This window comes from Rhipicephalus microplus, unplaced genomic scaffold (assembly GCF_043290135.1).
Source record: "Rhipicephalus microplus isolate Deutch F79 unplaced genomic scaffold, USDA_Rmic scaffold_14, whole genome shotgun sequence".
Classification (NCBI taxonomy): Eukaryota; Metazoa; Arthropoda; class Arachnida; order Ixodida; family Ixodidae; genus Rhipicephalus; species Rhipicephalus microplus.
The window spans coordinates 22532771-22542988 of NW_027464587.1; the positions used below are offsets into that span (position 1 = coordinate 22532771).

The window sequence follows — 10218 nt, forward strand, 5'->3', positions numbered from 1 at the left end:
TTTTCAAGGCTTCCGCGTAGGTTGTCTCACGGCGGTATTTAGCATGAGCTGTCGCAGCTGTATCAGGAGGCAAGGTTTTCCGGGGGGCCTGGTGCAGCTCATTTTTGATCACAGTTGCAATAGAGCTAACCGTAGGATGAGGTGTTACACCAGCTTTTTGCAACTCTTCACGTACTATATCAGGGATGAGTACACGTAGACAGTCGTTGCTGGTTCTAGTGGCGGTGGAAATGTCGGCAGTAGACATGCCACTGACTTCCTGTCGTATTGGTTGGATCGCTGCTGCAGAATTTTTTTCATTGTCACGGCCTCGGACAAGAACTCCGCGACAATCTTTGGAGGTCTGCGCACGAGGCCGGCAAAAAGCTGGTCCTTGACACCGTGCATCAAGTGACGCAACTTCTTGTCCTCCGTCATTCTTGAATCGGCCCGTCGGAAGAGGCGCGTCATGTCTTCGACGTACGTGGTCACAGTTTCGTTTGGCAACTGGACGCGGGCCAGAATAGCTCGTTCAGCTCGTTCTTGGCGATCATCACTGGCATAGATAGGTCTGCAGAAGTCTACGAGAGAATTCGGGCCACGTCGTCAGCTGCTCCTCTCGGTTTTGATACCACGTACGTGCCCCGTCTTCGAGATAGAAATAGACACGACCGAGTTTGGCCGCGTTGTCCCACTGATTCAAGGTGGCTACGCGCTCGAAGTCCGTCAACAAGTCCTCAACGTCCTCGTGCTCTGTGCCATGGAACGTCGCCGGTGCCCATGGGCTTTCCAACGTATAGCGGCTCGACGAAGGGCTTCCCGTGCCGGTTGGCAAGGTTTGTACCGAAGTGCTGCTCATGTTTGTTGACGTGGTGGGAGCAGTATCGTGGACTTCCGGAGGCAATCCCCTGATTCGGCGGCTTTTCCGATGCACGGGAGTATTGACTGGCACTGGACTCGTATCCCGGCTTCCTGGGGGGGTTTGCAGCATCCGTGAGACTACCCAGCACTTCCACCAGTTTGTCACAATGAGTCACAAGTACTGGGGGGATTTATTAAACCACCGGGTAGCTAGCTCTAGGACGATGCGTCAGTCGTGGCTGGCTCTCGAGTAGAGAAGAAGCGCGCAATCTTCTTTTTCCTCCAGATTGAGAGCCGCTCTTGCTGTCGACCCATTATGTGCTGTCGGCAATATCTTTGCCGCGAGCTTTTACCTATTCTTTTAAAAGGCCTTTTCTTCAAGATCAATTTTTGGGCAACACTTTGAGATTAACATCCTGTTTTTTTTGGTACTTCTGATAGCGAGATTAGAATTATTCCCCTGATATTGCTTAACATGTGAAGGGTGCAGGATCTCTTAAAACTAGATATTACCTGTGTAATTATTACGAAGCTAAAGCAAGCATCAGTATGGGCTGAGGATTCCAAGAATTTTCACATTAGTAAAATTTTTCTTTTTTCGTCTACTAAAATGTCCTATTTCATACATACACTTTCTTTTGCATTCTACAGTTAATGAGGAGCAATATGAGTTATTGATGGCTCCGAACCTTAAAAGTCTAATGGCATAAAAAGTTGGTCCATAACAAACTATCATGGCATGTCATCTCAAAACTGTGCAACTTACTACAGAAATAATTACTAGACTTGTGCAAATATTCGAATGCTTCGACTATTTGAATGAATAGCTGAGTATTCGAATTTAAATTATCTAATATTTTCGAAGTATTCGCAATGAACGAATAATTACAATAATCCACATGTCACTGTTTGTAGAGGTGGTTTCTTTGTGCTGTAGGAATGCTAAGCCGTGAAAGCATCTAATCAAGGGAAATTCGATTTGCCACGAAGCCCCCCTTCAAATTTAAAGGGGCCCTTAACACTTACTGAACATGGTCAGAAAACGCTGCCGATTGATATTCGAGGCTACCGAGAATACGCGAGGCTAATATTATAGTGCAGCACATGGTCTGTAATTCACAATAAATTTCTAAAGCTAAAAATTGCTCTCTTCCCTCGGCAAATGACACTACAAGCTCGAAAATCACTTGTCACAGCCAAGAAGGAATATGCGGCTCTGGCCACAGCCATTGGCTGATTTGAGCATGGCGTGCTCGTCGTTATTGAGGCTACCGCTTGTCCATGAGTACGTACGCGATCACACTGAACAGCCTTTTATTCGAAAATGAAAAAATAGGTGCTCAAGGTCACGAGGTGCGCGTGACGTATTTTCTTTTGCCATGCCATTCCTCCCTGCTTAACTTACAGCTATTCTGACGGGATGAGAAGAGAGAATGCAACTGCAGGTGCGACAAATTTTTGAAATATTCCCTCGTACTGAACTAATTCTAAAAACATTGCGGTGGTAAATTTGTGAGACAACAAGCATGTTTACTGGCTCCATGGCTACTTTAAAAAGTGTTGCAAAGCCCCTCTAAAGGAAGCTGCTACCCTCAAATTAATTCTTCATTTTATTAAACTTGTTATGATGGCTTATATGCTCCAAGTATAATAAACTTTAAACTGTTAGTCTCTTACAGGTTATCGCTCACATTATACTGAAACAACTACTACTCAAGGTTGCTCTGACTTCCTTTGAACGAAAAAAAAAAAGAAAGGCATTTGCATAGAGCCCCTACTTTAATTAAAAAAAAATATTGTGCAGGCTAGTTAAGTCATGATTAATATTCCTTTTTTTCTATGTCATACATATCATTCGAATTCGATTCGAAATTATTCGATCAAAATCACTATTTGCACAAGCCTACTAATTACGTATGTGAAATCAGCATTAAAGGCTATGTACTATACAGCAAAAAGTATGGTTGCTCTAGCCTACAGATTCACGAAACTTTTTTTTTTTTTTTTCGAATCGCAAATACTTTGGAGTTTACTAGACCCTTTGCACCAACCTCAAGCCACGTTGACCCCTGGATATTTTTTGACTGGCAGGAGACCCATTCGGAAATGGTGCGCAGACTCATCACGGTGGGCTCTGTGCCACCATGCATCAATTCAGAGTTTGAGACCACTTTATCTTTTCGCTAACATGGCTGCCTGCACTTGTTGGTAGGATGTGACCAATATTGTTCCAAGCACACAATCATGCGAGCACACAAAAAGCATGTGAGATTTGAAACACTTTATTTAAAGAAATGTCATGCGGACTATAAAACAGGACTTGTGACCGTACCTCATCAAGCACAGAAAGCAAGAGATCAGTGTCTGCACAAGTGATTCGATTCTCTTGAAAATAAAGCAGTCTATGGGTATGGATTCATGTTTTCCGTGTTTATTTTTTTGTATAACAGCGGTTGTTTATCGATGTTTAATTCTCGTAAATTCAGCTTTCTCTGAAATTTGGAGTTGTGCGTTATTCTCAAACTTCTTACGCTTGGTAAAATTGTATATCGCTGCATAAGGTTTTAGTGTCAAATAAAACACGCTTCTGTGCAATAAAAAAAATGAATAGCTAATTACGTGCTGTTTTAGTAACAAATGAATCATTTTAACATGAAGCCAGATGCGTCTTTGAGCTATACAAATCCGATTCAAGTTTGAAGCTCACGTATTTTCTCATTTCCTTGCATCCAGCAGCTCACTAGCACCAGATTTCCTTCTAGGTGAGTTTGTTAGAAACTCCCTGGTTCACAATATCACTCGGAAGCTGGCTCAAATTGTCCGTTTCAAGAAGCACTAATTGAAGAAATAAGCATAAAATGCGCAGGGAAGCTCATGCCTCACACTTTGTTCACGATTTGAGCGTAGTACCAAAACGATTCTTTGGTGTATTGCACAGGTTCCCCTCAGACATCTGTCTCAACTTTTTGGCAGCAACAGTGCAGTATCTATAAAATCCATGACAGTCGTTTAGCATTGATTCTCGTCAAGAGGGTCCAACAGACTTGAACATCTGATGCGAAGATCTCTGTTGGATTCCGCCATTGACTGATGAGTCAATGGCAGAATCCCACGAACCCCCAGTATGGGATAGATACTCTTGGTGTACCAGGGTACTCTGTGCCTTGAGTTCCTTGATGATTGAGATCACGGCACACAAATTGGTGTCTGCCACCTCCCATCAGTCCTGTGGATGTAGGGTTGAAATGTTTCACTACGGCAGGACATAATATTGTGTTGGTCTGAAGTCGAAGCAAAATGCGCTCCTCTGCTTTCTTCAACTACCTTGCGTGGGAACGGTAGCGGCAATGACTTTCTTGATAATAATGAAGAATTTCCTTATACCCTCTCGTCAGTCTCCATCGGCATTGAGGAAGGTAGCCTGGAAATGAGCGCTCGGGCATGCGCATCTGCAGCCTCATTTCCCCGCAATCCCTGATGGCCCGGTGTCCATGTAACGTGTTTCGGATGAGGGTCCACGTCTCTTACGCAGTTGCGTAGTATTGTCTCAGCTAAAGGTGATATGTAGTTGGCTATATAATAGCGACATGCTCAGCACGAATTCGGGGTGGTCACTCTACCGATTGAGCTAACCAGGAAACTAGAAATTTGCAATGGCAAATTCATTGACACCTTGAAGCACATAGACACAAGCATAACACAAGCAATGCAAATGAGTTCTGCGGAAACCTACGAGGTGGCAGAAAGGTTAAGAAAGGCAAAATAGACAACCCACCCATTTGTGGCACGAAGCCACAAGGAAATCCGTATAGATTTCTCGGAAAGAAAGCATCTTAGTTGCCAAAAAATTTGTTTGAATTTTCCAGGAATTTTAAAACAGTAGAGTAGACGTGCATTTCTGGTCAGTCTTAATTTGGCCAGGACCGGCTGCCGACTTTTTTGACATTTGTTATTGTTGTATTCTGTCAGTTAAAATGTATGTCGTGGAAACTTGAAAGTTAATTAAGCAATGACCAAACTCACAAGAGTTGAAAGTGAAAAGCTGAGAGACGTTGAAGACATTCATTCAACACCATTTTGGTTGTCTTCGCAGGAACAGACTTCAACAGCAAACCCCGTGGCTTTGCCAAGAGGTGAGTGATCTGAAGCTGGTCTTTGTGTGTCCATCCAATGTTTTCATAGAGGCTATTTTAATAAAAGGGAGATCTGTGTTTTTGCAGGATTGAAGTGAAGTCGAGGATGTTTGATGCCTGTCTTGTCATCGACGGTGGCTTATCCTTCGTTTTTAACGACGGTGCAACGGCAGTGTTCGAGATTTTCGACGAGGACGCTTTGCGGACAGTGAAACTTTCTGACTGATCTTCTCTCTCTTTTGTTTTTCGAAGTGCAAAGGCTGTGTTCTAAATCTGCAACTTTTGCCAGTTGCAGCTCAGTTTTGGTGAGAGCAGGGAGTTTTGTCAAAGCCGAACTTGTGTGCATCATTGCAGAAGAGCTTGGGTGCTCAAGTTGTTTTCCCTCTCTAGTGTACCATTTCTCACAAGTGCCTTTAAGTAAGTTAGAACAATTATTCATTTAGTACATTTGTTTTATCCATCTTCATTGTCTTAAGCATTGCGAGAAAATCACTCTTGCAGTCTAAAGTTTCTTTATGTTCTTGCTGCTCAATGCTGAGTGAATTTTTTTAGCTAAATGGATTTCTTGCCTAAATATGGTGTGGTCTTGGTTTCCTCAGAACTTCTTCTTTGACTTCGTCATGCGTTTTGTGGCAAAGCTAACCAAGAATTGTATCAGAGGGGCGGGGAGGTCATTATACATATTTTTTTGTATATCGCAGCTCTATTTCGTGGGCATTTTGTGTGGAGTGCTTTTTTGCTTTCCTGAATTTGAGGTGCAACTGGATATGTTGCATTCTTTCTTATTGCCTGTGTCTATGTACATAGAGATGGCAAATTTGTTTTAACAATGCTTGGGACTTGCTCCATCTATCCTCTTCCCTTCAATGCATTTTCTTCTATTTTTGTCGGATCTAATGCCGGCTTGAAGTCATTAGTAAAAATTTAAAAATATATTTTTATATGTATGTTTGCCTCATTGAAGTCTTAAGAAAAAGTGTCTTTATTTAGTTGCTGTTGGGCTAGTTGGTGTATGTCTGAATTCAGTAGTCAATTTAACAGCAAACTCACGACCTCATAAACTAAGAAAACACAGACAGGTCGACAGGTTTTTCCGAAGGTTATCATTACACTGTACAAACTTTTAACGCTGAGATGGCTTTAAAATTTTTTTTGATATGTAGACAATTTCGTGATTTTGCTAACAAATTTGATTGATTTAGCAAACCATGTTTTGGTGGATAATGTTTTAGAGGCCCTTTGAGAGAGCAGACTAGGCTTGTGCTTTATGATGAGCTGCCTGATAATGGGGTCTTGCAGTTTCTAGATTTAAAACTGACCCTTAATGACAATCGTGTTTAGTGGTGTTTTTGCTCTCGTGCAAGAAGGGCCTTTTACCCTTTGGTTCGGTCCACTCAAAAACTGTGAATAGGGGTATTGCAATGCTTTTCCTGGGGTCCACACTTCGGAAGCAGTGTCTGCATCTCATGCCGTATAGTTTTAGTTCAGAACTAGACAGTTTAGAGGCCACTGGGTTTCTTTGCTCGATGTTGTTTGCAGTTGTCGAAAGTAAAAAAAAGACGGTGGATGACGTTTGACACGTGTTGGCGCTGCACTTCATATTTTCACGGGTCTTCGTAGTCACTTGGACCTTCGCAAGACTGAAGGTATGGTGGCTAGAATTGGGAGGTGTGAAATGCGCTGAGGCACCCACTCCCCAAAGTGCACCGATGCAGCGAGGTGTGCGTGTTCTAGTAACATTGGTGTGTGTGGCATTGAAGAGACGACGTACCATGTAGCCTTGTTTGTGCTGGAGGAACATGACCCGTGCTATTTTTTGGAATCGCTTTTTCTCAGCGTGTGCAATAATAAGAGTTTGACTTCATCCTTTTGTTTGAAAAATAGCACTCCCATGCATTATCAGGCTGCACACCGAGTAGCACTGCACACTAGCAATATCGTTCGAGGCATGTCCGGCATGCTACTTAATTTTAGCACAGTTTTTTTTTCCTGCTTCTGCCCTGCTATTTTTCTAATTGCAATTATGCATCCCTGCAACTTATTGAAGTCATATTCAATACTTATCGATATTGCTATTTTGGACCCGTTACTATTCTCCTGGCTGCTGGTGAAAAGGTCGTGTGTACGCTTGTTGGCAGAAAGAAAATATATTCGCAGAAAAAACACGTTCTTAAGCGAAGCTAGTTTCTTTTATCTGTGAAATAAACAGTCTACAGAACACAAGGCTTAGACGCGTAGCTTTCTTTTTGTTGCTCTTTTTTATTTTAAGTCAATGCAGCAAGTTAAACATTGAAAGTGTGTAACTGATTACGTTAGCATGCTCACAGCAACCAACCTGTGACATTTGCCGAATCTTTGGGGACGTGCCTAAAACAGACTGCATGGACGCAAGCAGTCCAAAAATTATGGTCAGCTTGTTCACAAGCACCTGAATTAAGTAAAACGCCGCGCCTTTGAGGTGAAGGAGACCACCATGGTCCCACTGGCCCTGCTGGTAGAATTGGGGTGCCATTTCCTTCGATGTTGAAGCAAGCTCCTGTGCATAGTTCACTGTTGATGCAAAGAAAATCCTCCGTTGTCACATATAGCACACAATGTAACAGACAAGGTGCACATCACTTATTCAGTATCAACTCTCAGTATCACATGAGCAAAGGTCTCCAACAGGACTTTGCACACCAGTGCTTGAAACAGATGCTTTTTCTGTGGATGCGAATAGCGAATTTCAGAACCGGATTCAATACGAATGAAATAGTGCAAATGACGAGTCAAATGCAAATTCAATATATTATTCAAATAGCAGAACAATTTTCAGAATAGTTGTATACTTCAACAATACTTAATTTGGAAATAATAGTCAGTAACATTAACAAAGGTAATGTTACGATTAATTTCAGCCGGTAGAAAATGTTATTGTTATGTTAACTGAGGTAAACTCGAATAAGCAGTAACAGCCGATAAAAATTTTTTAAAACTGTTCGCTCAAATACAGCGGTTAATTCAGAATTCAATAACATACATTGTCGCCACTTTTTAAATAAATTAGAGCCATAAAAATTAACAATATGCTGAACCGGAGTAAATTTCTAATCATAATCATATGTTTGCTGAATGAACATCATGAATTTCATGCATAGCAGGTTGAAGATATCACTTGGCAAAGTTTTAAATAGAAGCACCTTTATTAATTCATTTCTAATCAGCACAGAATCTATAGTTCCTTAAAAAGTTTCTCTGCATGCGTGCATCTTGGTAATCCAGCAATTAAAACATTAGGCACACCATCTTTTCAAAGAAAATCCTGATAAGATGTGAAGCACCAGCATTGCGCACGGGTGGCGTCACAGGTTCACTTGATGTGCGTTGCGAGTGGTGGAGAAGGTGAAGAGGGAGGTGACACACAGACTTGTTTCAGCACGTATGTTAGGCACATGTCAGGTTTGTTGCGCGTGAACCGAAGAGTCGGTGGTGTAGCGATTGTGGTAGCAGAGCAAGCGGTGGTAGCAGTAGGTGTTGCAGGCCAACGGACAAGGCAGCAGCTGTGGGCCCTATGGCGAGTGCGCAGCAGTCGAGGGAGAGAGTGAAGTCAACACGCAGCTGTGGTGTGACCTACTTGGCACTGCTCCAACACCTGCAACAAAAGAAGCGCGTTGTGGCAGGTTCATGTGGATGCACGGAGGGACAGCATTACACAGGCTAGTCAAAGAGCTGCTTTGCATCTAATAAGAAGTGCTGTCTCACTGTTCTAATGTGTGTTGCTCTTCTGGTGTTTTTCCATCAGTGCTAAATATTCAAAAAAATATTCGGAATTTGGACTGTGTGCTAACCGATTTTAGTACTGAAGTGAGCAGACCCCTACCGTACCCAATGTTGCAGCATGGAATCAAGCAACATTAGGATTTCTTAATTGTTTTAGAGGGCATTGTCCTCACTGCTCAGAAATGCATGATGCATGTACAATAAAGAAACGCCAGGCCTGTGCGAAAGGCGCTTCATAGTCGCAGCGAAAGCTAAAAGAGCGGCCTTGCAGAGCCTTTTCTAAAGACTCATTGGGTAACTGCTGCAAGCACACTTTCCTGGGTACGTACCCACTACGGCATTAATAACAGTAATTTCTGGGTAATAGGCCAGCATTCACTATCCTATTTTTCATCATTTTTCTAAGAACCCTTGTATCCGCTAAGCACTTGCAAGGAATTTCGTACCAATAGTTCATGCAGTGCCTGAGAATGAGGGGTAATCATGCCTGAAGTGAGTATGCTCTGCAGTTAACAGGTGATCAAAAACAAGCTTTTGTAATGGGTTTGAGCATTGGACGACCCACTAGTTATGCTATTTGCATTGTGTGACATTTCATTGTTCTCTCCCTGTTCTGACACACTTTTGTACTCATATTAACGCGATTCCTTTCCCGACATTAAGCCTGCCCAAGGCAAATTTGCGATTGAGTACCAAGCACCGGCGTGGCTCAGTGGTAGAATACTGCGCTGACACGCAGCGAACCCTGGTTCGAGCCCGAGTGCGCACTTGGTACTAGGTTTTTTTCCTTATTTCGTGATAGTGGTTATGGAAACTGGCGGCGGAGGACAACTACAGCGCCGCACGTGACTTAAGTTCTGATCTCATAACAGCTTTGGCTATAAAATGCCCCCACCTCCAAAGGCGATCATGAGGAAATGCGAAGGCATTTCTTGTGCCGAGAGAGAGTACTATTGTTGTGAGACTTTCGCCTTCATCGACTTTTGTTCGCCAGCGAACGGTTCAGAGTGAGGAGTGAGCAGACGAGAGAGTGGGGCGCTAGCTTTCCCGGCTCGGCATTAGCGTTTCACTATGCCGTCTCGAGCACGGGCACACATTTTAGGATGTTTCTGAGAGGCGCCCAGCCAGCAAACGCTCGAGAGTGAGGCGCGAGCAGACGCGAGAGTGGGGCGCAGGGAGGATAGAGAGCGAACGGTACAAGGAGCGGCAAAGTAGCACTGCACCTGCCTTTTCCTACCCTCTCATCACATGCTCTGGTTGCCAGGGGCACGGCCGCTGGATGAAAAAAATTGGCTCGAATCTGCATGTTACACTGCAAATGTCGTCGAAAGATGATAGTCTTGTGTCTGGAGAAAGTGAACAAAACGTTTATTTGATGTTCTGCGCCAGAAAATCTGTGAATGGTGTTCTGGAGGCGCTGCTTAAGAGTGCCTCGAGCGTGTAGCGAAGGCGAACAAGCGCATCAAGTATGGATGTATGGATAGAT

General features: G+C 43.2%; 1 protein-coding gene across 3 annotated transcripts in view; it reads left to right on the forward strand.

Moving 5' to 3' along the window:
- Nadk2 (NAD kinase 2, mitochondrial) overlaps positions 1-7196 on the forward strand; it is a 144177-nt gene extending 136981 nt beyond the window's left edge. For all 3 annotated transcript variants that reach the window (XM_075882917.1, XM_075882918.1, XM_075882919.1), the window contains 2 exons: positions 4934-4973; positions 5061-7196. In XM_075882917.1, the coding sequence (XP_075739032.1) occupies positions 4934-4973; positions 5061-5199 (179 nt within the window). In that variant the 3' untranslated portion in view covers positions 5200-7196. The remainder of the gene's footprint in view (positions 1-4933; positions 4974-5060) is intronic.
- The last annotated feature ends 3022 nt before the right edge of the window (positions 7197-10218 follow it).